Source organism: Opisthorchis viverrini (assembly GCF_000715545.1).
Source record: "Opisthorchis viverrini unplaced genomic scaffold opera_v5_159, whole genome shotgun sequence".
Classification (NCBI taxonomy): domain Eukaryota; kingdom Metazoa; phylum Platyhelminthes; class Trematoda; order Opisthorchiida; family Opisthorchiidae; genus Opisthorchis; species Opisthorchis viverrini.
In genome coordinates this window covers 639026-666820 of record NW_008751816.1, presented here as the reverse complement: position 1 = coordinate 666820, position 27795 = coordinate 639026, and the positions used below count along the sequence as shown (strand labels likewise).

The 27795-nt window shown below is 45.6% G+C and overlaps 1 protein-coding gene across 1 annotated transcript; it reads left to right on the top strand.

The window, feature by feature from the left end:
- Window positions 1–231: 231 nt before the first annotated feature.
- T265_07141 (hypothetical protein) lies at window positions 232–27795 on the top strand (the record flags this gene model as incomplete). Its single annotated transcript, XM_009172585.1, has 10 exons — window positions 232–526; window positions 5515–5841; window positions 6701–6844; window positions 7214–7388; window positions 11110–11162; window positions 15430–15505; window positions 16261–16642; window positions 17303–17384; window positions 23513–23772; window positions 25801–27795. 10 exons carry the CDS (start codon window positions 278–280, stop codon window positions 27635–27637), a joined length of 3585 nt encoding a protein of 1194 aa, XP_009170849.1.

Below are 27795 nucleotides of genomic sequence, written 5' to 3'. Positions count from 1 at the left end.
TACTCATAAAGTTGTTAAAAACTCTGACGATTATCACATCTCACTGAAGTCGCGTTCCGGGAAAAGGTTATCATTCGGAGTGTACTGTTGGAGAAAACAGATGCCCATTGTCTTGTCCCAATAAAACCAACAAATTTCTTTCATGTCCCCTGTGTTGACTTCAGTTTGTGAGATCTGCATATTTTCTGATCACGAAAGTTCTTTACAATCATTTTTAGCTCAATGAGACTAAAACAGATGAACTCACTTATTTAATCCCGTTTCCCGAACGGCTGAAATGCTGGATGAAAACATTGATCCACGCCTGACACAAATCTCCCCGAATAGTCAGTCGGCCGACTTTCTACCCGTCGTTCCTTCCACCAGTGGATTCACGGCAGAGGCATGCCAACGAGAGAAGAGCAGCTTTTCTGGTTCGGGTGCCAACCGAATGGCTCCGCTTTACGGGAAGAAAATATTCATGCACTATGACCCAGGAACGAGTTCAGACAAGTATTTGGAGAGCGTCTTGCGGAAACTGAAGGCGGTATGTTTCCTCCCCGTATGCATATTTCTCTTTTCCGATACCCTGTCTTTGTTCGTTGAAGGCATGTTTTCGATTATCAGGCAAAATCCTGAAGTTGGTTATTTTTGCGAAAAAGGTCTCACTACCGTTTGTTCCACTTTCAAATAAACTACTCATACGAGTAAACACGCTCCTCCGTGGAATGTCGAACGGTGAGACTGGACGAACTACTACTGTGCCCAAACCAAACAGGTCTGAGTGTTTTTTGCGCACCATCAGTTGCATCTGTTTGGACAGTATGAATCAGCAATAATAACTCACGTGAATATCTCACCAACCTAATCTGCCGCTGTCACAACTGACTTGGGAGACCAAAAAACAAATAAACTTGCCTACTATGTTGGTGTGGACGATCTCTGGTGGTCTTGAGTTCGAAATCGTCCCAGCAAAACGGAAGGGGCGTTTGTCTTGATGGGCAGTATGTGGATCAATATCCTTCTCACACCAACATCGTTACTTTCTGGTCACTTTGTTCCATCTCAACTGCCTACAACACTTGGGAATTACTTAGGCGAATTAGGTCGATGTTTCCTGTTATGTAGCGTGAGTTGTCCCATAATTAGCCTTGACAGACGGGAAATCGCCCTGTTAACCCTCCGGGATAGGTACCACCCATATGACCGGCTGGTTGTTATTTTAACTCATGACGTTGAATACGTGGCACACTATCCTGTTCTCTTCCAAATTTTCACCTAGCGCTTGTGCATGTTATTTATCAAACGCTCAAGTCCAGTTTTCATAAAACCTTTCCAAACCTTTTGTCTCACTGAGCTAAGTTGACCGGCTGGATGACTCCTAGATAACCGTTTTGACAGATTTGAGCGCTTTCAAATCGGCTGGTGAACACATGTTACGCCGTATACTTGTCGTTGCAAACACGAAAGAATACCTGTCTGCCCTTTAGGCCACTTCACTTTAGTTCGGCCATTTTCAGTCATGATGCTGAATATGAGGGACAGCGGAACTTACAACGAGAAAGTCAAATATTGTAGAGGTGACGCAAGGAAAGTTTTGGAAATCGGCACAGTTTAGCGATGCGGGAATTAAGTGTGAGGAAATGGGGCTTTTCATAGTGTACGTAATCATCAGCAGTACTTCAGTGTTGAACACCGGTGTTTCACCGCCGTACAGTCGTGATATATTTGGAGTCTTAATGTGGAAAGCGGAATGAAGTGGGAGTTGCAAAGGACTAGTACCAGACTAACTAAAAGCTTTCTGAGTTGCTCACATCTCCAGTCGTTCAGACGTTGTCATCATCCAACACACACTCCTTACACCGTCTTTCTTCAGGTTCAGGGAGAATCATGTAGGTCCTATCCTTGAAGGCAGGTTGCAGCGATAGTACCCATGTTTTCTGTCATCGCATTACTACTCTTCTGACGGGCTGAGCGCTGGTCACATGTCTGCTTTTATCACTCTGAATCAGGTACAAAAAAAGCACTCTTTTTGACAACGACGACTTGGCATGCTCAGTGCATGATCAAATCAAACACCCGTGTTCTAATTGTCTAATTGGGTGTTTGTTGGCACAAGCCTACGTGAGCTGTCGATCTAAGACAAAGGCCATAAAAAACCCCAGGACATTTCAGTTCCGCCGTTTTAGGACACCACATCCCACAAGACACTCGGTACTGTAACCTTTATGCAGTTCGTCAACTCTGGAACTTCCAGCTAACTCCATACCGTCATCGTCTATTTTTTTGAAGAACGTTATCACAAACAAAAAATACGAGTGATGGATGTGGAAGGAGAACATTGGATAAAACGAGGGAAACGTTCCTTTCAAAGGCATGCCGTCAGCAGTACTCCAGTCAGGCAAAATGTATGTCAGAATCTTCGGCATGGAAACACGCGTAAAGACCTGCAACCGAAAAATGTCAAACAATACTCAATGTTCTACAGAGCACAGTAACGCCAGCACAGTCAAGACTCGCACATCTGGCACAGGGTGTCCGTCATACAGTATCAGATGTGTAAGCCGATGACAAGAGTGAACACCAAACGCATAGATGTGTTCGTAGGCAGACAACCGACCTGGTGAGAAAACACAAATCACTGACTGTGACCTTAGGTAGTGCCCGTCCAACACCATCCTTGGCGGTTTGAGGAGAGCAGATTCCTCGGTGTGAAATGACCATTGCTTCGTGAACCAAAAAAAATAAATATCAGTCATTAGCACTTGGGGTTGAAACGAAAGCAAGGGAACAATCCTCGTTCCACATTCATCCCGCGTCACGGTTCCTCGGCATCCCCGAATAGCGAACAGGTGGAATGAAAAAGGTACCATAGTAAGGATCCCTTTAGAGACAATAAAGTAAACAAAACACTCATCCGAATGTTGGAAACGTATACCATGTGGTCTTCGAGCAAGTTTTCTCTCGAACTGTGGTTAATGAATGTGATAACCCCGACCGGAACGTATCTAATTGAATTCGGCTGTCGAACTAAAAACTTAAAGACCTCTGCTACTTGTTAACTGATTATCCAAGAGACAAACGAATTTTTTAGCGGTGATTTCGGAAAAATGTCCATCGAAATCGGTGTCGCTGCGAAACAAACGATATTCGCTTTGCCTCGATAATTGGGAATTTGCACAGCTTTGCATAGGCTGCGGACTGTTGTCACTCCCTTCTGATCTCATCAACCGCGTACAACTTACAGTCAAGTTTTTTTTTAATTTAAAGAGGAATAAATCCGTAGATGAAGTCAATCGATGTGAAACAGTCAAATCGATTTCTTTACTGCAACCGAAAGCTGATTGCGATGTCAAGGTCTTCTGAGCTCGTAAGCTCGGTCGGTGGTGATTAATCATCACTAACTCATTGTGTTGAGACTGAGGCTCTCATTCGTGTTTTGAGGTCAACCCGAATATATCTTGCAGCTGACGAGGTCGGTTTTCGGAATTGGTTGCAAACTGCCAGTCAGTTGGCCCAACTAACAAGGCACGTTCACACAAGCTCCGGCCCCTTCTGTCAACGTGATTTCCACCACCACTCGAGTAAATTTGCATTCGACGTATGAGACAGAGGCGGTGTTTGCGTTTTGTGTTCTAGCCCCCAGTGTGGCTTGTCGTACAAAAATTAGGAGTAGTTGGGCGGTTGGATAAGTGTGACCAATCGCAGCATGTCTTTTGTGCTTAATCACTGGTGCGAAATACTCGCCTTCAAACTGCAGCCTAATGAAGACGTCTTTGTCTGTAATGTGAGGGGATATGAGAATTCCAATAGGGATTTCGTCCTGTAAGTGAAGCTAATTTGTGCTGAAAAGCTGATCAGCACTGTACGGCATTGCCATCCTCAAGAAGAATCGCCATCAATGCCCATCTAACGAGGGAGTCTCGAATCCGCCACTTCCTGATTAGTAGTTTGAACAAAGCCGTTCGGCCACCACCAGCTGACTAGCAGTCTGATTAACTCACACTTAGAATGTAGTGCTACTCATTCTTCAATCACGTCACGTGGTCACATGTTGACTGGCTCCTCGAGTGACAATTTCTCAGTTAGAAGTTCACTCCTGTAGAGTTTGTGCGCTCACCGCGACTTCCTCTAGGAGGTGTTCAAGCCGGAAGGTTTCCTTGACACACTGCTTTATTGGCATTTCACGAGCAGGAGTTAAACTATCCACCAACCAACGTGGTAGTTTATCATGTGCGGATTCATGCATGGGATTCCATCTTTTTGTTTTCGGAGTCCCATGTAGGCGTGGAGTTTTGCGGCCTATGAGCTTCTGTTGGTTGCAAAGTGCACTAGACGTGAAACCGTGTACACTATGTGAAATTTCCATCCAACTTTGTTAATATATATATATATATGGCGCGGGAGCCTTTATTTGGCCCAATAATTGAAAGGTCATCCATTTCGTTGGCTGTTTTCGTAACGCCTTAATGTTCTTTCGTAAGACAACACTTTTGAGGTATCGATGAAGAGAAAAGTTCGCGTACGATTTCGAAGAGTTTCGTTATTTCCACCAACCTGATGACAAGTTTTCCAACTGGGCATAAAGGTTTTCATATCACACCCGTGCCTCGATGCTGCCAACATTATTAGGGATATCTGGATTTCAGTCTCAAAGACGAAATTTTCAGTTGTGTTCGTGCAAATGACCAGGTTTATAGGTTTTTGACCGTATTTAGGTTTGATCTGGGGAATGCAGCCATTGTAGGTACAAAGAGTGTTTGCGTCTTGCCTCTGGTTTTCTGCGCGATTTCGTGGGAAAAGTTCTCAAGCTTTGTTCATTGGATGAGAGATGGATTTTCTACATTGCTGCTGCCTCGAATATTCCGGGCTTTGGTCTAAGAAGCTGACGAACCGAACCACAATTTTTTCTTCGCGTGATATCATTGCCTCAGGTCACATATTCAAGGGTTGGATACCACCGAATCAAAGGCAGTATTCTTCACTGTCATTTACTCTTCTTCGAAAAAAATCTCTGCGTCTTAACTCATCGTTGACCACAGCTGAACTCAGTGTCACGCGAAATAGTAGACGCAGGAATATCCAACCAGTGTGCAGTGTAATAAAAGTCGAATTTCATGGTAAATTTGAAGAAAAACTCGGTGCCTATGTATCAGGAACGACTGGCAATGGGGTGTCTATCGGCCTCATAAATGATATTGGGGTGACTGTTTTCTTTTGTGTCCCCAGAAACTGAAGTTAGATATACATATGGGGCAAACTGCGTAGCTCGTAATATGTGTGAGCTGTGGAAGTAGTGGGTGAGTTCATATCTATCGGACTCCTACTTTTTGAGTTCGATTTATGGCTTGTGTTGAAAACGTTTTCACTTAAAAAGTGAAAACTCACTCCTATACTCTCACAGGAGTCCTAAGTTTCAGCACGTCATAAGTGAACATTCGCAAACATTACATTCAGGTAGTTCTGGTGTTCAAGACCAATTCGCTCATCTTTACAGTCCTGTTCATCTATAGGTGTTTCCTAATTAAATTTCAGGACCTGGTCGACTTCTTCAGTCGTGACATTCACTATGTCATTTCCAATCGACCACAGTCGCGAATACCTTCTCTCAGTCCGAGTCTGACTCCGACTCACAACGGTTCAAGCAACGCATCGCTTCCGAAGCAACCGGTTTCCTCTGCTGGCCGCTTAACGAACGTTCCCTCGTCCATGGCTCTCAAAACACCGTTTTTGCCGACTGCAAAGACCGCCAGCGCTGCCGTGACTCGTGGCCGAGCTATGCTCATGGCTGCTCGGAAGAGCACAGGCTCCTTGAACACCACCAGCCCACAGGAGCCCAAACCCTCAGAAGTATTACGTCAGGTATTGAAAATGTCGTTTCCATGTAATATGATGGACTGAATCCAAACAGTTGTGCGTCAATAAGGGGTCCACCCGCTTGACTGAACAATCCAAGCATCTTAATCGGAATATGTCGGCCCCATACGACCTAGCATAGTTACCTTGGTGTCCACTCAAATGACGGGTATGACCCGCAAAATCGAGCCCTCCAGTGCTACCATAGCTTCAGTGGTTCCTTCGTTCCAGTATCACTGTCGCCCTTAAAGCTGGCCCTAGATCAGCGTTGTGTAATTCCGTGCCGAGCATCGTCCGAATCTTTTCATCCGCCTTTGGTGTTCGCGAGCTGATCGATAAAGACTCATTTACCTGTGATACCCTTTTGGGACATGGCTGCCATGTAGACCGAAAAAAGCACCCGAAAAATACTGTAAGGTTACCTAAACCCAGACAGTAGCTGTCAGAAGTCCAAAGTTCGGTCCGAACCACGGTCAGTATTAGCGTTGAGCTATCTCGACCAAGCCACTCGTCACACAGTCATCACCCCTTATCATCTAGTTCGAACTGATGTTGCCGTGGCTGACTCGCATTTAAGCTTTATTCTGCATGGGACCACTCTACTTAGCTTGTTTTTGTGTTCCATGCGTTGACCATGAGGTATCATCCACAAAGTTCACTTTACTAACCCACTTACACCGCTGTGATATTGTGTACACATTCTCGTGGAAATGTCCTAATTTCTTTTCAAGGGCACTTTCATTTTGTCTTTGTCCAGGTGGCATTCGTTTTTTTGTTGGAGTGACCCCAGTAATCGTGCCCAAGGTGTACAGTTAAGAACAGGTTGCACAGTTGTGCAAGTCACTAATTAGTATAAAACAATAAGCGTTCAGCTGTGGCGCCCTTTCGGTGCCTAGCTGCCATGCCATTCGAAGGAAGCATGAGGGCTGGGATACTGTCAGGTTGCCCAAGCCTAGAAAAGGGAAGTCGAGAGGTAGAGGTCGGGTTCCAACCACGGACCTTCCGGTCAGTAAATTCGCGCTCTAACCACTTGAGCCATCTCACTAATTAAGCTTCGCCATTAATTGCAACAACGCCTGTTCTTCCCTTGTACCACAGTCTCTCTTTCTTCTAAATCATTCGTGTTGTTCGAATACATGAGTCGAAATTTTTTCCAGGGAGCAATCAGTTCCCCCGCTTTCGCAACTGCATAAGCGTCTCAAGAGATAGTTTCCTTTCACTGAACACTACACCACCACGTTCAACTCTCCGGGATTTTCACGTTGGTGAGGTCACATACTTTAATTTTGTATCACATTGAAATGATTTTAAATACTCCATCTTCGTTTGGTTTCGTAAAGTACACAATGTACTTGGTCTGTCTTTCTGTCTCTGCAAGCTGCAACCTACAAACACCAATTCTTCTGCTGTGGCTACCAAAACTCCAGACGGTGGACCGTCGAATCTCAGAGCACAAGAACTGACGGAAACCAGCGCGGCTGCTTTGTGGTCGCCATCTAATGATCTCTTGGTTCGTGCTCGACGTCTAGGAATTCGCATACTAACTGTTGAAGGTGAGTGTTTTGTTCTTCCTTCTCTCTATTTTCCGTTAATTCACTTATCCTGCTTCTTTCAATTTTTGTATGCATTCATGCACAGTATCTGTGTGCTTTTTGTATCAAGTTTTACATGTGCTGCGTAAACTGGTGGCGAGTAATCAAACTGAGAGTCGTTGACTTGCATCCACCTGTTTCGTGGAATGGTGATAATCGTTCAGTTGCTAGGCCACCTGAAAGGAATACAAGGGCTAAGATACTGTCAGATTGCTCAGGCCTAGGCAGGAACAGTCGAGAAGCAGAGGTTGGGCCCGAACCACTGACTTTCCGATCATAACTATTCAGCTGTCTCGAGCTCGGTTTCTGGTAGGGCTGGTTATACTCCCAGTGGTGAGGTCTACATTAAATCAAAGGCATGGTACGTCATCCTGTCTGTCGACTAACTGGTCTAAATTACCAATGTTATTAAACTGGTAAAATACTGAACTTGATGCATGGTCAAATTTAGACGGGAACTTTGTCTTCAATATCGCTTAGGAAGCCACTGATTTTTATTTTCACTGTTTTCCGCGACAAACCAGTGCTATTCACTGTTTCACTGCGAATTCCTAGCTCCCGAAACACAATGGACACAAACACTACAAACTGTCTTTCGCTGGAAACATATCTTTTTGACTTTGCAGTTGATGAAGTGCAGCGAACGCAGGGCGCGTTTTCTATTCTGCAGGCTAGTTCATCCACCCCATAGAATCCCCGATAGACTTGAGCAAGCTACCTGCTGTGTAGAGTCAGAATGCACCGGCTGAGTGTTCTAGAATGACTTCGCATGGTGAGTTTGTAACGTGCTTCTGGCGAAGACCAAACTTTCCTAACCGGTTCAACATAATTCGCTTCTGTGAGGGTGATGAACTAGAAAAGATGGCGTTCGCGTTTCCAGTGCTGGTTGTTATGCCGCCCGTGGATATCGAGCCCGAGGATGTCCATCTCGTTTTGTCGTCAATTACAAAACTGAAGTGAGAAATCGAACTTCTACATATATGGAGGAGACAGTTTCCCGTGTACTTTACTTTCTTGAGCTCGGGATAGCTGAATGGTTAAGACGCGAACTTACTGACTGGAAGACCCGTGGTTCGAACCCGACCGCTGCCTCTCGAATTTCCTTGTTCTCTGAATCCTTCAGTTCATCCGGCAAGGTGGTGGGATCCACCGTAAGTTGGCGTCTTCTCTTTTGCGCACGACTTCACTAGGAATCAGAATTCGGCCGGCGACCATGTGAAAATAGAAGAATGAAGTGAGACCATTTCCAGACAAAAGCCTTCTCGAACGGTCTTCACGATATCTTCGTAATCTGTTTGCTTCTAGTTTCCGTTTCATTCCATTTCACCTTCCATTAGGTGAAGCGGATCAGTTTTCCTCTAGCAAAGATGACTGTTCGGCCGAGATCCATTCTTTTGGAGCTATGATGTCCAGTTTCATTAAAACGCTCCGCTGGATAGCCACAGACTGGTAAGCCCATTCGTCAGACACCCTCACGACTGTTTTTGCCTTATCTTAGGGAACTGAACATATTGGGGGCGGGGTGGCTCAGTGGTTAGAGCGCGAATTTACTGACCGGAAGACCCGTGGTTCGAACCCGATCCCTGCTTCTCGACTTCCCCTGTCTAGGCTTGGGCGACCTGGCAGTATCCCAGTCCTCATGTTTCCTTCGGGTGGAATGGCAGTTGGGCACCGAAAGGGTGCTACAGCTGAACGACTTTTATTTTACTGAACATATCTCACGGTTGCCTTTCTCAGGGAAAATTCGATGATGTTTGGCTTTCATGTGTCTAGCCAGAAGTACAAGGTCCTCATTTGTTGTTTGGCACAGGATATATGACAACATGCCATAGAAAACATCCTTGTCGGTTCCTGTGCTGTCCTCTGTTGGAGTGCAAAATGACTTGATGGGCAGTAATGTGTTCATCAGGTATATGTCAAGCTACTTTGTTCTGCCAAGTACTGAGTCAATCACTCCGGTCTTTTTCTGTTCTGGAATCTAGAAGGATTCCAGCTGTTCGTTGGATGTCGCCAGAAGGTGTGTGGAAGTCGGAGGGTCTCAGAAGATAGAGGCTAGGGGGATTGGGACAAGAGTAGTTCTAGTTTGGGAGTGTTCGCTGTAATTATCCGAATGTTGATAAAGTCCCACACTTACGACCGGTTTCGCCCTTTTTGGGGCTCATCAGGTAGGCGCAGTCCCCGGGTTTCCGTCAACCTTATGTTATACTTGAAACCAAATTGCACGAAATTGGCGAATATACACACATTTGCAAACTAATTTGGTTTTCTGGAGAGACTCACCTGGAAACCAGCTGAATCTCTCGTTTATGATGTTCTCAGGCAACTGAATGTGCTGCACCAGGCCGCCTCATGTTTCAGTCGCTACGATATTTGAAATATCGCGATACTTGTATATCTTTGTAATGTACTACTCATAAGGTTGCTGAAAATCCGCCGACAGCCCACGACCGGTTTCGCCCTTTTTGGGGCTCATCAGGTAGGCGCAGTCCCCGGGTTTCCGTCAACCTTATGTTATACTTGAAACCAAATTGCACGAAATTGGCGAATATACACACATTTGCAAACTAATTTGGTTTTCTGGAGAGACTCACCTGGAAACCAGCTGAATCTCTCGTTTATGATGTTCTCAGGCAACTGAATGTGCTGCACCAGGCCGCCTCGTGTTTCAGTTGCTACGATATTTGAACTATCGCATCGTGACACTGATGATCGATCATTACTTCGAGATGGAAACTTCTGGCTGGGAGCTCACAAAGTTCGCGTTATTGTTGCATACTTATAGCGTTCGGACTCAGGTTGATGCACTGGCAACTCCCTATAACAACCTCAGTACCATTCAGGTCATTTCGGAGACCACAATCTTCCCGACATTTTCGTAGGTTCGTTCCTCGACGCTGAATGATTTCAACTGGATCAATGAGTCTACGATTGTGTGTTGGTGAGGTGATGTAAGTCTGCACAGAAGAACAGCGTAGCGGGATACATTGTGCTACTGGTAAGAAAAACCAGAAAAATCCGTCAATGGAGTACGCAGTTTGAAACATCTGATTTGCGCCTCTTGAAAACTGGGGATGACGCTGGAAAATGTTTCGCAAGTGCGTGCCATGTAGGGCGCAATGGGTAGCTAATCTGAGTGTGATTCATTGTTTGACATGGAGCCGGTGCTAGATTCCTCTGCCTAAACACCCTGTTGCGCATGGAAATAATGACAAATGCGCCACAAAGGCTCACGGCCAGATGTGATCATATAGCAGACAATCGGTCCACTGATCATTCCTGGTTTAGATGCTGTTATTTCCGGTCCACCCCTCTGTTCATCATGCGCCCGACAAACCGTGTTACCGAGGTTGCTGGTAGCGTTGCATCGTGGGGAGAAGCAAAGCAAACATTCGCAATCAAATCCATCCTTCACGGCACTGTCGGAAACAGGCTCGCCGCATACGCGAACTTCATTGCGGCGATTGTTATCGATCGTGCAAGCGTCTACCAGATCATTCATATTTGCCTGACAGCTCTGTTACCATCTGTAGGCTGCTTATCTTTCTTTGCTGCCTGTTGTTGCTGATAGCAGGAACTTTTTCTGTGATTTGATATTTGTCTCCTACCCAGCTTGCCTACTCGCCTGTATAAGACGTATCCTTCATTGTTCAGCCACCCTCTCTCTCTCTGTTTACCGCTTCAGCTGTCTTCAAGTGGATCCGAAACCTACCGTCTGACGTACAAACTTACATACAGGTAAGTCTGTCTTTATCTGCTGAGATCCACTGTCAACTGATGTCACTAGCTTTTCTGGTCAAAAGTCCTAACAGAGAATGTTTCGTGGTCTCTCAATTAAGGTCCAACCAGCATCTGCGACACCAGTAAATCAGTCCTTTATAACTTTGTCTCGTTTTCATACGATCTTGCTGAAAAGAGACGTAATGACCCGCTGTCCAACACGGAATCAAGATATGCACGTACTGTGGATATATAGCAGCAATGCGGGTCGTCAGCGGTTCGCCAGCCATCCCGTGGCCTTTGACGGCCACCTCAGAGTGGCATGGCCAGGCCAAACAGCCCCCCGAAAAGGGATGGCGTGCTTATTGTTTGTCGTGGTTGAGCAGGTGACACTGCTAGCCACTCAAAACGGGCGGATCTGGGAAATAACTCCACATTTTAGACACCCAATTACTCGAAGCAGACAGCCTGGTCTGGTTACTATTTGGGGAGCGATTTTTATGTGACCGAGAGGTGATTTTCATCGATTCTGAAGGGTGGACTATTATTTACTTTTCGCTTGTTCTCTTCGGCAAAGCGAAGCACCGTCATCCTGAGTTTCGTATACAACTTTTAGTCGGTTTAAATCTGCTTACCTTCTGATATAAGAGGTGGTCGTCATCAGCGACAACCACACGAGGTCGCACAGCGTCCTCGACGGGGAGGGATGGAAGGTACACCACACCGCTTGAAGACCAGATGCTGATTCTGGGATATTGTGAGCGCTTTCCACGGTGGACACCGGCTCCAATAGTATGTCAAGCTAGCGGCACAAGTCAGATTCCTGAAGTAAGTGTGTCAAACGAACCAAATTCAGGTAGCAGGTTGTTGTCCCACAATGGAACCACGCCGCACGCCAAAATCACCATGCTCATTGCCACAGGATCGGCATACCAGGTAGCCCCTTGAGCAGTCACAAGTTAAATCAAATCAGCGGCTGGATGAGCAGCATCCTCAAAGGCGGTGTTCGGAGGTGAGCCGCTCCAAGTAACCGATCGTGTCTGTTGGACGGTGTCGCAAGCCGGTTACGGAGCGAACGGAGGTATACTCTGGTTGGTCAGAGTGTCCGCCAATCAAGATCGAGCATTTTCAGCTAGGCGCTCTTGCACCATCACGGAGATTTTAGCGTGACCTTTTCGAACATTCCATGATGACCCTATAAATACAGTTGTTATAATTTTCCTGTTTCAAACCAGCATATTGGATGGGACAGCAAGTCGAGGACCGACGTGGGAGTTGCAATGCCGTTCGCAGGATAACAAACTTTCACAAATCATTTTCACTTATTCAAGTGAAGCTGTGTAGTGGAAAGAACAAGATTCTATAAGGATCCAGCCCAAGCCATGGATACCATTCACCGTAACAACCTGGATAGAAACCGACAGCACGGACGTCAACGGCAATGTCACCAGCTAAGCAAAATATTCACGTGGACCCACCCTAGAATGCGGACAGCACAAACGGCGTCCACAGATCATTTCGCACCACCAGCCACCAGTTTGTCTTTGGGGTCCACGCATTCTAGTGCTTGTTGATAGCCTGAGCGTGTCGCTATATTTGACATCGTCTCCTGTCCTGCGTCACTCGCTTGTGACCGGGATATCCATCGTGCTGAGCGGACCCTAGCAGCATGCGCCCCTGTCCCGTTGATGACTGACCATCTATCTTTCTACTTCGACTGTGCCAGTTATCACTTTCCCGTGCTTCTGTTGTTGACATTTGGGTACAAAATGTTCCTCCGTGAATTGTCCTGATTTCTTATTGTTTGTTCGCCAGCATTTGACAACAGATACGGACCCAATTCGCCACTTTGGTGACGGAATATGACCTCCCGAATGCACATACGGAGAATTTGAGTTTACTAATTACTGAAATTGCGTTTTATATGATCTGATCAACTTCGGCGACTCTATCCATATGGACGTGAGAAGTTCAGTTTTGTTGCAGACCAATTTTGTTCTTCACATTAAGGCTTTTGAAGAATTTTGTCGTACGGCAGCTAAGCATCCATCGGGAATACTGATACCGTGCTGTCGATGGTGATGTCACGGTCCATACACTGATTATGAGATCTCATCACCAAAGACTCAGCGTGTATGTGAGGTAGTTTTATGATTCTAGCCCCGGTCTGCAGCACACCAGTGTTCAAATCCCCGACACCATACCCCTCTTCACGATGACGCGTGGAGAAGGCTTCTCGCACTCAGCTGTGATATTTAACATCTGTTCAATCGGTTGACCTGTTAAACACTGGTGATATCGATATCGAAGTGTGATGTTGATCGAAAATCCTCTGGGAACTTTGATCGGTGGGAATAACTTCTAGTAATAAACGCGACTCGGACGGGAGCATCGAAGTCGGTGCATGGACACTGATGAAATAAAACACTGCTGAAACCAGGTGTATGGGTAGTTTCTGAGCTGATCGTGTGGGGCTTGGACTACCCCGAGCAGTTTGATGAAAAACTGGCAATTCCGCAGCGATTTCATCTCCTAGAATAGCGTAATATTTTAACCAAGAAATAAATAAATTGGAAACATTTCTCATTGAAACTAGCGTTTGCAGGCAAATCGTTGCAACGTGGAAACCGACACGAATGTTCGTCCGTGACCGGAATGCTCCATGTCTTGCGGCGTTGATAGGTTATGACATTCACTGCAGTCTCTGCTAAGGGTGGTGGGTTAACAATAAATGGTGAAGAAACGCCCGTCTATTCATATCATCGCTTGGTTCCGAATGCGGTGACAAACTTTTCGCCTAAGTTTTATTGTCCTGTTTACATCCCATTTTGAAAGACTCATTGTAAAGCAAAACGAAAAGTTCCCAGTTAAATGACGTCACTGTCCAGTGGAACTTTGGCCGAAGGGCGGTAATCATTTGTTCAATACTATTAGTAAAGTGAGAAGGTTTCGACGGAGCACATTTATTTCAAAATCACATTGGTTTCAAGGCGAGACTTCGCGAAATATTGGAGTGTATTTAACATAACACACATAACAATACTGAAAACTCTATACAATACCGGACTTGTCCTTTTTGAGGCTCATTTGATGGTCCCCGAGTTTTCTTCAACCTTGCGTTCCGTTTGAGCCTAAATTGAGTGCAACTCGCTAATCACATTCATACTTTCTAGTGGAAGTCTCAAATGAATCCCATCTGAATCTCTCGGTTGAGTATACTGCTCAAAGACCGCTTCATGTTTCCTAAGTGTCGTACCAACTGAGGGGACCTTTGTGTAGCGAGTTCAATTAGAAATATCAGAAACGACAAGTTCCGCTGGGATCCATTTTTATTTTCCATTAACGTCGGCTTAGTTTGTAAATGAGTGTATCTCGTGAATTGCATTCAGTTTGGGTCCAATGTTAATGGACTATGCGTGACCACCCCATCTGATAAGTTGCCAGAAGGGTAGAACCAGTCGCAGACTGTTGAATAGTTTTCAGCAAGGTATTGCGTATCGTGTTATTTGTTTTACTGTTTTCTGTCTGACAACAACACATAACTACACTGGACTCTTATCTACGCCACTAGTGTGTGATAACGGATCGGTCATAGCTATGCTGCAGTTACGGCGGGCATGCATAAATAGTCAGTCAAAGGTCAGTCTCAGAAATCTCCTCATATTTAATATTTAATTTAGTTGCGGGCACCTTGAAATTACCCACTTTTTGGCCAAATTTTCCACCCTGCTGACATTTTGCGTGGTAGTCTTCTGTGTATTCGAATGGAACTGAAAACAGGATACAGTCATGAGCTCACGATGGCTCAGTGGTCGGGGCTCGGGGTCGGGTTCGAAACCAAACTCTGCATCTTGACTGCTCTTTATTTAGGCTTGGACCATCTGGCAGTTCCTCAGCCCTCTTGCTTCTTTTGGGGAGCATAGCAGATATGCATCGAAAAGGTTGTAGGGCTGAAGGACCCAGACAGTCATGCGAGACTCTGATATCGACAACATGTCACATTTTTTTCTGAAACATGCATTCTCGTGAAGGTGTACTAGGCACTGGTGTTGCCCCGCATCGACTAAGGTATCGCCTTGGATGAAGGTTATTCCTTCCACAGGGTCTTTCTTGACAAAGGTATGCTTTTCATTGCGAGGAATCTGACAGAAGGACCCGCCGCTTACCAGGAATTTTAATCACTTTTTGCTGGATGATTTATTTCTATGGTTACTTCCTAATGAGCTTGATGGTGCTTTTCGCCATATCCACTTCATCCCTTCCGACGTCATTCCTTGCTTTCTAGTCAGCGGAGGGCGCAGACAGTGACAAGTCGATTGCAGATATTCCAGACGATCCTGAACGGGACCGTGTTTGTCAGGGTGGGTCATGAGTGTGTGTGCGCTAACGAATCATCGACCTTGTTGGTCATGTTTGTCTACCTCTATTGCTTGTCATCATCAACAAGATTGCTCATTCCCAGGCGGATGTATCCCGTCTTTTTCGTGGTTTGTGGAAAGTTGTGCTTATCACGAAGGAACAACCAAGTTTCACATTTGTGTATTTATGTCTCGTCTTTTGCAAAACCCTTTCATCAGAATGGATAACTAAAGGTGACCACACTGTGAAATTGCATAATATTAGATTATTAAATTGTGTTGTGGTATAATATATTGTATCAGGTTGTATCGTAGCGTTACACTATATTGCGTCACATTATATTATTCCATAACATATCGAATTGTTATTGTATTATTTATTATTATTGCGTATAATACATTATACCATAATAAATTGTTGTGTATAGAGGAATTCACTTGAGCTGCGAATTCGACTTGATGCCTGTGACTACTTATCAGTATGGTAGGTCGTAGATGATCACACAACGTTCATAACCTGTTTCGGAACTGCTTTCATTTCACTTTGTAATTCTTCACATATTTTTGACAAGGTAACGAATGCAACTTTGCTCATAGCGTACGGTACGTTGAGCTAAGGCCACTCAACAACAGCAAGAGATAGGAAGTATCCTGTAATTCTAATGAACGATGAATGTGAACTCACTTTGCAGAATGATCTCTCTCTTGTGAAGATGACTTTAAGTAGCTAACATTAGCTCTTTTTCATTTTTTTCCAGTCCGTCACCTTACCACTCCTTGCATCAAAATCTTGGATATTTCTGGTCAGACAAGACCGTTGTACATGGACCGAACCGACTATTTGCCAGGCTTATGGAACCTTCTATCGCATCGCCCCGCCAAGACCAAGGAGTCCCTCTGTGAGCTATCCACTAATGCGGGTAGTGGCAGTGTTCCTGCGGCAAGTCTCGGCCGAACTGGGGCACCTGCATCCCAAAGTCACCCAGCTACCGCAGCGACCGGAACTCCGTCGATCCTCAGTCGGCAGACTAGCCGGATGAAGCGTAAACAGCGTCTAACAAAACATCACACGTCGGTCAAACTTGCTCATTCGCTCAAACGTTCCACCAGTATATCGGGGAAGATTGGCTGCCCATCAGAGTGTGTGCAAGCGAGGGGTATTCTGTTTTATCCTATTTTTACTATAATTGAGAACCCTATGAACACCAGAGCGGACTTTAGGGCATCGCCTAAATTGTATTCCCAAGTACTTCAAGTGAACTCATTGTTTGTTGATCTGTTTACTGAGCTTGGTAATTTGCAAGCATTTTGTAAACAACTGAGGAGACAACGTCAGTATGCCAATAGAGGGATGTTTTCTCTTCTCCAACTTTCGTCTATACTGTTTTTAGCATATATGTTGTGCTAGGTTTAAAGCAGCTTTCCTTTAATTTGTTCGATGTTTGCTTCGTTCTGGTCTAGCATCTTTACGTGAGATTCATTGATTGTAGGCCCTTATCTCTTCTGATGTCCTTTCCCTGACTTAATCGGTATTGTTGCGTTGCGCCCTGATTTCCCTTCGCTTGATCATGAAGGTGTCCCATAAATACTATTTCGAAACGTAACCACACACTGACGTCTCCTCGATAGATGATAAGACGTTTTCTGGCAACAGTCTAAGCTCGGCGGACAGATCAGCAAACGAGGCCCGTGATGTTTGAGTCTGGTGGAAGTGGAGTCGTCCCAGACTTTCTGTTTTCTTGACCATTTCTCTGTTGAAGCCCACTTTGCACCTGTCGTATTGTCCTTTTACCCTATAAGCACTCGAACCAAGCCGGCCGTGGAAGACGAACCATCGGGTTATTGTGAATGTTGCTCGATGACGTTTCCAAATCTTTTTGAGGTCAGTTCTGCTTTCCCTTCTTTACTGTTACCCTGTTTTTTTACTCACACATCCCTTATGTCTACATTCTTTCATGGAAGTCAGACTAAGAGTCTTCCGTGGTTAGTGTGACTTAAGTGAGTAGTGCCAACACGTCCCGTTGGAATCTTGCACATGTTTCGTTTGCCGATTAGCTTTGCACCAAGCTTTTTTGCCTAACGAGTAACGATAAAAAACAATGATTGTTCAACTGTATCACCCTTTTCCAGTGCATAGTTGCCACCCGAAAGAAGCACAAGGACTGAGGTACTGCCGGTCACCCAAGTTTCGTTTGCCGATTAGCTTTGCACCAAGCTTTTTTGCCTAACGAGTAACGATAAAAAACAATGATTGTTCAACTGTATCACCCTTTTCCAGTGCATAGTTGCCACCCGAAAGAAGCACAAGGACTGAGGTACTGCCAGGTCACCCAAGCCCAGACAGATGCAGAGGTTTGTTTCGAGCTTTCTCGAGCTTAATGAGTGTTCGAACTAGTTTGAATTTACCTGGCGCTGTTAGTAGGGTATCAGCATTATCATCACAGGCAGTCACAACAATGCACAGTACTACCGTTGGAAAAATAAACAAACTGATAGGAGAAAGAGACCTGGCACCAGCAATATTCTTTACCCAAGCTGCAATCTGGGCGCTAAACAACTGCTTAAACGCCACTTGACACGCAGCATATTCCCCCAATAGTTGAGATGTAACGCATCTAGTAACAAACAATAAAGTACGTCAGTACATGTGGTTTCACCCAGTCTTTGTTTTAGTCAGAACAAGCTGACTCGGAGAACCAGTCAACACCACCGGATCACGTGACGGGAACTGAGTGCAACTTGATCACATGGCTAGTCAGTCATTCGTGACCGGACGGGATGATGTGTAGCACATTCCGTTGAAACGAACCATCACAAACGAGGGATTCAGCTGTATTCAGTTGAGTCTCCTGTCAAAGCCAGATTCGTGTGCAGATGAGGGTTTCAGTTAGTTTCATCCACTTCTTTACTATCGGGTCTAACACGTACTTTTCATGAACTTTGTCACAGTTGCTCACTCCATCTGTTCCGCGTTTCCGTTGGGAACAACCGTACCTGAACCGGTCGGGTGTCATTGTTCCGGTTATCGGTGGGCGTTTGCACACGTGTGTTTGTCTATGTGTGTATGCATAGACTCGTCAAGCCTTTGTGCTTGTGGAGAACGTGTGGAGAGGGGGACGGAGATGGGAGTAAACATTCTTGATGCATGATTGGGTTGCGTTTTTCTTCTTCGGACATGGTGAGAAAGATGTTTTCGCCTTTGCCTGTGTTCGTTGGTTTACAGGATAGATCCTATCTGGGATGGCCTTTGTCACTGCATGGTCGTTTCAGGAGGGCACCTATCCGCTTGTCTCTGTTAGATCCATTCATTGGCGGAAGAAAGGGTCTAAGGAATTGCTTCCCGCCGGAAACTAGTCGGTTACTCGTCAAAGTTCGCACTGTTCTGCTTCGTCCATTGTATCAGCTCCCGAGTTGGGCATGCTGGTAGGCAGTGCTCAAACCGATTACATTTGTGTACAAATGGCCTGCATAGAGCCGAATGCAGGCCCTTGGAGCCGACGTAGCTCCGAGGGAATAGGATCGGTGAGCGGACGTGTAGAGGGACCTGCTGCAACGAATCTGTAACGAAACAATTAAAAAGCGAGTTTTCGGTTGTGCCACGGGGAATTCCATTGAAGCACGTGTCTAGCACCGTAAGCTGCGTCGGTTAAGCCATGTGTTGCGTATGCCTAGCCATCGTTTGCCAAAAAAAGAGTGGCGTTTTCTGTGCCCAATTCATAGTGGCGGAATCAGAGGGGTGGCCAACCCTTGAGCTAGCAGAGGGTATGAAAGAGGTTAAGGAGAGTGAGAGCGTGTGTTGTCCGTGCGGCTCGCTTTTCAGCATGGGGACACTTGATCCCCGCTGCGCCTGGCTGGAGACGCTGTAAGATATGGCTGCTAATAGGTGTCAATGATCTTCTTGTCAGTTTGTATCCGGATTGACTGAATGGATGTCTGGAGGTGCAGGTACCTCAGAATGATTGTAGTAAGCTAGCTCTGAGTCCTGTCCTTTATTCTTTTCTTCACAATAAGGCCTTCGAACACATGGTTGTATGGCAACGAAGCATCAGTGTTGAATACTGATGACATGCGGTCGATGACGATGATTGATGAATTCAGTACACGAATATCAAAGGCCAGAATCACGTTTGCTATTTTAAGTCCTTTATGGTGTCAGAAAGACCTAACAATGAGTCTCAAGGATCATTTGTACCAGGGTATGTCGTTGTATGGCTGCGGGACGCGGTCTCTGCGTCCACCTATGTCTCAGAAGTGTTGTTAGTGTCGATTAGAGCTAACGGATTCATAACGAGGTAACTAGACAACAGGTATTTGGTTGTACAACAGGTATTTCAGTCGCGGACAACATTCATTACCATCAGCTGCGATGGCTCGGGCATGTGCATGCCGAAACATAGTGCACTGGGTGGATTTTTGTCTATACCTCCTTCAGAATGAAGCAAAATTCGAGGTGCGACTTGGCTGAAGGTTGTGAAACAGCTTAGGTATTGAGATCCCGGTGTTCCCCCTGTTCTTGACCGAGGAAATCGGAAGAAATGGCAGCTGATCGATGTCAGTCACGTTTGTGCTTTCAGTTTCTTTCTAGATTTTCTGATCGAGCGCTTGGTGATGCAGGCACCCCAGAACTCTTGCGATAGGCTGACATCATGTCCACCCTCTACTCTCCTTTTTTCACTTTATGGCTATAAATATGATCAAATGGTCTTTCTGGTAGTCTCGAACTGAAGCATGAGTGTTGACGCTGATGTTGGTGTCTCAAACTATAATCATGTAACACCAANTGGCAGCTGATCGATGTCAGTCACGTTTGTGCTTTCAGTTTCTTTCTAGATTTTCTGATCGAGCGCTTGGTGATGCAGGCACCCCAGAACTCTTGCGATATGCTGGCATCATGTCCACCCTCTACTCTCCTTTTTTCACTTTATGGCTATAAATATGATCAAATGGTCTTTCTGGTAGTCTCGAACTGAAGCATGAGTGTTGACGCTGATGTTGGTGCCTCGAACTATAATCATGGTAACACCAACCATAAGTTAGTGATGTTCTTCGCTCTTGAGATGGCAATGTGGAGTAGGCGATTTTCAGAAAATGAGACCAACTTTCCACGCTTAGCCACTGAACCGGTGAGGTGCCACATTACACAGGTCCCAACAAGGCATGTGCGTTCAGCTTGCGCAGGTCGCTTCGCGTCCCAAAGCTTTTTACGCCTACATGGACAGCCCTTCTTTAGGCCGCCTTATAAAATGCCAGGTCCTCGTATGATCCAAAATGAAAGCAGACTTTTGAGCATTCTCATTTTTGAACTCAGTTTTGCATCTGACCACAGACAAAATGTGGAATGCGAGTTTCGGCCATTCTTTCCAGTTTGCCTAAAGAGCCGAACTGCTTTCTTGTCAGACTGCGTTTGACTGCAACCGTTTGTTCTTCGAAGAACCTCGGTGCTCAGGATTCGTCTATCCATCGGATCTGAATGATTTTGAGCTGACACTGCAAGTGAGATGGGCCCCAACATATCGCCTGTATAATGTCTTGGTTTCACTGCTCTACGGTAGTAAAAATAGTACAAATGCCTAACAAAGTGGAGCCCTAGCGTGCACTTGGCGTGCACCAGAAAGTGATCGGTACTACATTAAGCTTCATGCTTCACCTTTGTGATAAGTACATTGAAATCTGTCTGCGTCACATTAATATTGTCTGTCAAGTGTGCTTGTCCGATTTTTGAATGAGTCCTCATGGCAGGTGATGTCCTCTCCACATTGAACCATGTTTTTATTGCGAGTTCCAATGCCGCACATATCTTCCGCGGTTGTCGTTCATTGTTCATATTCCAGAGGAGCCAGGTATCTTCTTCCAGGTTTCCTACTCCTTGCCAGCCCGAGCATTGAAATCACCCAACAAGAAGGGCGAGTCATTTGAGGATGCCTAGCTGATCAGGTTTGATAGTTGATCGTAGAATTCCTTCTTTTTTTTATCTGAGTGTGAGCGCCAGATAAATGTGGCAAACCATGTCGTCGACAGCCAGATTGGGATAACCATCATTCTCAGGTTGATGCAGTCTGGTTCATCCATTATCCTCTGGTTCATGGGGTATGCAACTGCGAATCTGGCACTGTGTTCATGTATCTTTTGTATTGTTCAAATCCAGTTGGAAGTATAACTAGATCCAGCCACCCGTCGCTTTCCCTCACCAGTCAGCTGAGTGTCCTTGAGTGCACTGAGGTATATCCTGTAGTCCATACTCTTTATTTTACAACAAGGGTGGTTTGCCCTCCAGGCCCGTCTCTTTCACCCTATTTATCTCTATTCCTGGGTTACATGACTCGAAAGATGTCTCTCCTCTCTGTGAAGTCCTTTGAAATTTTTGATCGCTGAGCCTAGAAGTAGGGGCCTTCCACCTCGAGATCTTATCCACATACAGTTGCAGAGTGACTTAACACGATGGCGCAGGCAACAAAGTATAGGATTTGCACTTGTAATGATACTGTGCACAGCAAGTATTTTTTGAACAGCATTGGGCTCTTAATTTTTAAAAGTGTTTCACTCCTAATGAACAACGTTCGGACGGTTATGGTCAGCCTTCAAGTGGTCAAAGTATGTAGATTTTATGTTCGACCTTTTCTACCTCTTAGTTCCTCGGAGGAACACAGCATTGCTTCTGCCATAAACGCACCTTAATTTTCTCACGTTCCTCTCGCACCAAATAGTAGGACTCCTCCCAGGCCGTGTCCTAGGGGCGAGATGGACCAAGCGGTTAGAGCTCGAATTTACTGACCGGAAGGTCCGTGTTTCGAACCCAACCTCTGCATCCCGACTTCTGTTTAGGCTTGAGTAACCTGTCAGTATGCCAGCCCTCGTGCTTCCTCCGGGTGGCATGACAGCTAGGCACCAAAAGCGTGTTACAGCTGAACAATTATCTATTATATAATCTACCTTCTGAGCTGTCGAACGAGTCGTCATGCTTGCGAAGATCTCATTCCACACCGGTATCATCTTTTGTCAACATTAGTCCGTTAGGGTCATCCAAGTTGAACTTGACAAGTGAGATTTTGCTCTGCAGTTGAAATCAGTTTATGCGGAAAAGCTGGAAGCACTGTATAACTGTTTCTAACCCGGTGCACTGCTTGCGAGTCCCATAAGGATGAAGCAGCTGTACAGTGCCTCTCAGCTTTTCGGCATAGATTGCCTTCACTGACAGGACGAACTCTTTGCTGCGAATTCCCCAGTCACTTCACACTACCATTGCATTTACATCAACGAAGGCCACGTCATTCTATCCAAACTTCCAGGTGATATTATTCGTTATTTGGTAAGTTCCCTTTTGAACATGGCCATAGTTCATCCGAGATACTTGTCTAACCTTTTTGCACTTCCTATATGCTGCTGTTACGAATAATGTATATCCGTGCAGTGAAGGATCGCCTTTGCTTTAAGGTACATGTTAATTTATTCGGCGTAGCACAACTCATTAGGAAACTTTCTTTTTCCATGCTTGTCTTCTGTATTTTTGCACGACTGGACTGCTCTTAGATTGCTCTTCATATTTGACCGATAATTTCGAAGTCAGTTAGCCCTAAATCATCCTAGCCAAAGCGCAGGTAGCACCGTTCTGCTTACCGTTCCTCGGTTTCGCCAAGTTATAATAGTGCCTCTATTACAAGGACTGGACAAGTGTCATTCACGGAACACGTGTAACTTCGAGGCTGATCCATGAGATGCTACTGAGCATTGCTCGACACATGAACTATACGCATTTTTGGATCATGATTGGTTGTACTAGCATCTCACTTCTCAGACACGTTTAACTTGATCCGAAACCAAGTATGCGTCTTATTTGGTATTTCGTTCGGCGATTGTTTTAAATTCGACTGTCCTACGGATTAGATTGCTCGAGAAAAACGTGGATGATTCTAATCGATTTGTTACCCAACAATTTCCACATCCAATGGTACTGGGAACTACTTTGGTGAGATCTTCTACTGACACCCCCTTCCGACTCATCTCCGTTCTTAGCATCTCAAATGTCCTGAACACCAACAGTTCGCCAAGAACTCAGAGAACTATCACCTGCTAGACGATGTCTTGAATCGTTTGCCGTCGCTTCAGTCCTTCCTTACTTCGGAGACCATCAAACAGAAGTCGATTGATGCGGGTGATCGGCGTCCGACGGCTCACAGAAAACGCCACCAAAGCGCTTCTAAGTCTTCTGCTTGTGACGCCCAGGTGTCCCAGAAAACGCAGGACAATCTGGACGAGCCCGCTGCTCATGGCGTGTAAGTTTTCACCCAAATGAATCCACATCGCCTCGTAAGCCTTGCCAATCTTTATTGTGGTGAAAGGTGAATGTGTTTTCGGTATCGTATGATAGCAGGCATCAGCCACATGCTCCCCTACCCAAACGTTTGACCCTAGTCATCTCATTCGACTGTACTGTGCTGTTGAAATAGTCGGCCGAACGACCACTGTGTCGGACAGAAAAGTAATCTATGGAAGAAAAAGTGAAATCTGGTATGAAATTCAAGTTTTGCTCTCTACGATAGCGGCATCGTCGAAGAAAATGGTTCGAGTTATTGAGGTGCTAAAATGCAGCCAGATAACGCGAGGTGAATGCCCTTGATGACCCGTGTTGGATGGACCCGTTTCTGTATGAATCCGGTGTGACCCCCCCTCATTCTGGACTCATGGTAGTTTTGCATTGCATCTGATGTACAAAAAACTGCTGGTTGCGGTGGTAACAAGGCATACTGCCTGAATCTTTAAGGCATAACCCAGGTTAATTAAGCGTAAGTGTAACAGACCGAAGGCCATAGAGGTTCACGTGATCGATTTTCACCGGCGCATCACAGAATAGTATGAAACCAAAAGTGCACAAGTTTTCAATCGGCTCAGTCCTGATAGCGAGTTACTTATGGTGAGATCGAACGGAGTAGGTCGTGAAGTGGAACCAGTCGTTGGGCCTGCCACTCCTTCATCCCTCTGCTCAGCATATTTGGACAAATTAGTACATTACATCATTTAAAAACCTATCATTGCACAAAGCAATCCAGTCGGATCCGAAATAATCGCCCTCCTTTAGCTCGCGGACATCTGGTTGTCCGTCGTCCAAGCTGCGCGGTGTCTCCTCAGAGAGTCTGATCGAAATTGTTCTTGACGTGTTCTTTTTGGCTTCAAAGCTTCAAGAATAAACTAAACATGAGCTCTTCTGGGAGCCGTTGACTTATGAAAGCGTATGTAGTGCCTATTAGTAGGTATTCTGTAAGGGTTTTCTCACCGGTGTAGCTCTTCATATCTGACCGACTAGAAGCACGGATCTTGGTCTCCTGGATGACGTAAACTCCATTGAGTGTCTAGTGCGCAGCCCTGCAGATCTTCTTTTCACTTTTATCGCATTGTCATTTCACTGCTGCACTTCATGCCGGATTGTCATCTCTGTGAGTTGCCTCCCTCCATTTTATCCATGTCATCCGTGTACCAAACTGTTGAATGGGAACAGTTGTTTTTCGAATGGGAACATGAGTCTACATTACCATTAGGTTACCACGTACGCTTCAGAGTATAAACTGTCGGGAAGACGGGCCATCGAAAATAGAGTTTTATCGATCAGTAGACCCTGCGGCATCGTACGTTCACTCAGAACGTTTTATTTTTTTAATCAGTATAAAAGCAATTGAATCTCCTGGGACTAATTTGCTCGAAGTTCTGTGATCTTTTGTTGTACTCCTATTGTTTAACTTCCCAGCCCCTTGAGCGGTACTTAAGGATAGAGACAATTTTGCCGTTTGTTCTTACACGCACCTACTCCATATACGAGACAGCTTTAAAATATAAACGAATTCATCTCTCTTCACATTGAGTGATTACGCTCCTTGGACACTTTATTTGATGGCCTGGCCTCTCCACCCATCGATAACTTCCTAATTGAGTTCAATATCACTTTTAAAAATTGCACTCGATCCGGTTGTACACTGCTGATTAGGGAATCCGTTTCGTCAATGTATAGACATTTAAATCGGATCGTTCAACCCACTCGTTCAGGATTCATTGAGACTACTGTGTCAATTTTCCAGATCGGCCACGAATTTCACCCATTTCCCCACTATTAATAGGTTGACCAACTGAATTTCTGGTTCAACTTACTCGTTTTTTTTATTGACCTGATCTCTCTGAACTTGAATCCCAATTCTAGAGAAACCAAGGTCCCTCCTTGGGATCAGTGGTAATTTCTAGCTCGAACAAATCGCTACAGTCCGGGTTTTTCGGTTAATGACTACCTCTTCTTCCATATTTCGCTCCTGTTTTAGTCCAGTAACCACAGTCTCTCTGGATGTTGCTGCGGTGGATGAATCCCCCGTGAAACCCATGGTTCCACCTTGCTTGAAATCAGTCGATCCAGCAGAGCAAGGTCATGCAGAACCAGTAGATCAGCTCAAGTTGTTCAGTGACGATGAGGCTGATCACGATGACGAAGCCTTGGTGAAAGCAGTAACCAAGGATGCAGTCGGCTTGAAATCTTCCACTCCGCTGCCTCTTGAGGTGCCTGCGGTCACGACATTAGAGCAGAACTTGGCAGTAGAAGAACCTTCACCTGGACCCGTGAGGATTATTTCATTCTCAGTTGACCTTGACGAGGGCCAAAAAGGGTTCCCTGCAGCCTTTGTAGATCCCATCCCCCAACAGCCTGATTTTCCAGCTACCTCTACTGTTAATGCTTGGCATTCAGTTTGTGCTGAAATCTATGTAAGTGAATCGTTCCGCCAACCAGTTTCTCGTTCCGATTCAAACTGTACGATGAATGTGTCTCCTGTCTTGGAACGGTTCCACATCCCTTGTTCAGTCTGCTGCCGCTCACATATCCCGTCCCGTTTACCCGATTCGATGCACCTGAAAATGAACAGCCTTCTTGGACCTAGTTTGCAGTTGGATGGGTTTGGTTGTCAAAGAACTTCGTTCTCTCCAGACGGCATGTTGTCACCGACTGCTATTCCATCGAGTCAAGATGAACGAAGCACACCTGAAGAGACACCCGCTGTCTCCGCACTTTTGGAGGCTCAAGATGATCATAATGCGGGTTTGTCGCCTATTCAGTCTGTTCATTCAGCTTCCTGTTCGCCTGTTTTCGACAGCAAAGACACTGAAACAACTCACCGCCCACAGAATTGTACACCGCCAACCTCACCCATGCGTCGTTTGTCGACCGGCAGCACCAAACAACCGGATCAACCACATGCCGTGATTTCGAACTCCACAAGGTCTAATCAGCCTTCTTTATCCGAAACAACCCCATCTTCCTCACCTCCCTTTTCCAGACCGATCATTTCTACCCCTCTTGTTTCCCCTCACACGGACAGTTCTACTCTGTCCACGTCCCGTTGCGTTTTGCCTCCTAACTCACCAAGTTCCAAGTCGGACGCAGGAAAACGCCGTAAGTCCCTTAATTGGCTCCTAAACACTGCTTCATTCGAAGCCCAACTCCCATGTGATGCCCACGCTTCATCTGGGAGTGAACTTCAACGAATCCGAAAGAGGGGAACAAACAAGCGGCGGTGCCTTACATCCAATTTGGGATATGACACAGAAGGCGCTGTGCTACGTCAGCTTCCAGTCCTCAAACGCACAAAACTTGGCACAGAAAACCCGATAACCCCCAGGAGCAAAAGGGAAAACAAATTCTCCATGGGCACCGCACCTGGCACAGGTGTTGACAAGTTGCCTCACAGTGACAGAAAACGTAAACGAAAGAGGAAAGCAAGTGGAACACCACCCCCTTATGCGACCCCTTCGCGCGGTGTTCTCCCTCGCGTTGCCGCCCGTATTGCTCGTGAGTCAATCAGTTTGAGTGTGCGGGCTCTTTATTCCCCATCGACTCTTGACCGGTTCTCTGATGAACGTCACCAGCCCGTCCCACCCGCCAGTCTTTCTTTGCACTCTGTCGCCATCAGTTCACCTTCCGAACACAAATCATGTCCCCAACGGAAGAAGTCCGGGCGGATTTTGTTTTCCCCCAATTCCCCTTGCGCTGATCCATCTGACGACGAGTTTTTTGATAGCCCTGTGCCAAAATCAAGGGGATCAGCGAAAAGTATTCTTTATTCACCTAAAATGCGTTTATTTGGCGGTTCTTCAGATGGAAATCAGTAATTCCTTTCAAACTTCTTATCCTACCCTTTAGACCTCGTGTATTCTGATCGTCCCCGCTTTTTGTAACTTGTGTTCCGTTTCTGTAATTCCCCCGGAATGGTATCCAGTTTGCGTATGCTGTGATGTCTTGCAGTTTTTTACAATGAAGAGGAAAATGC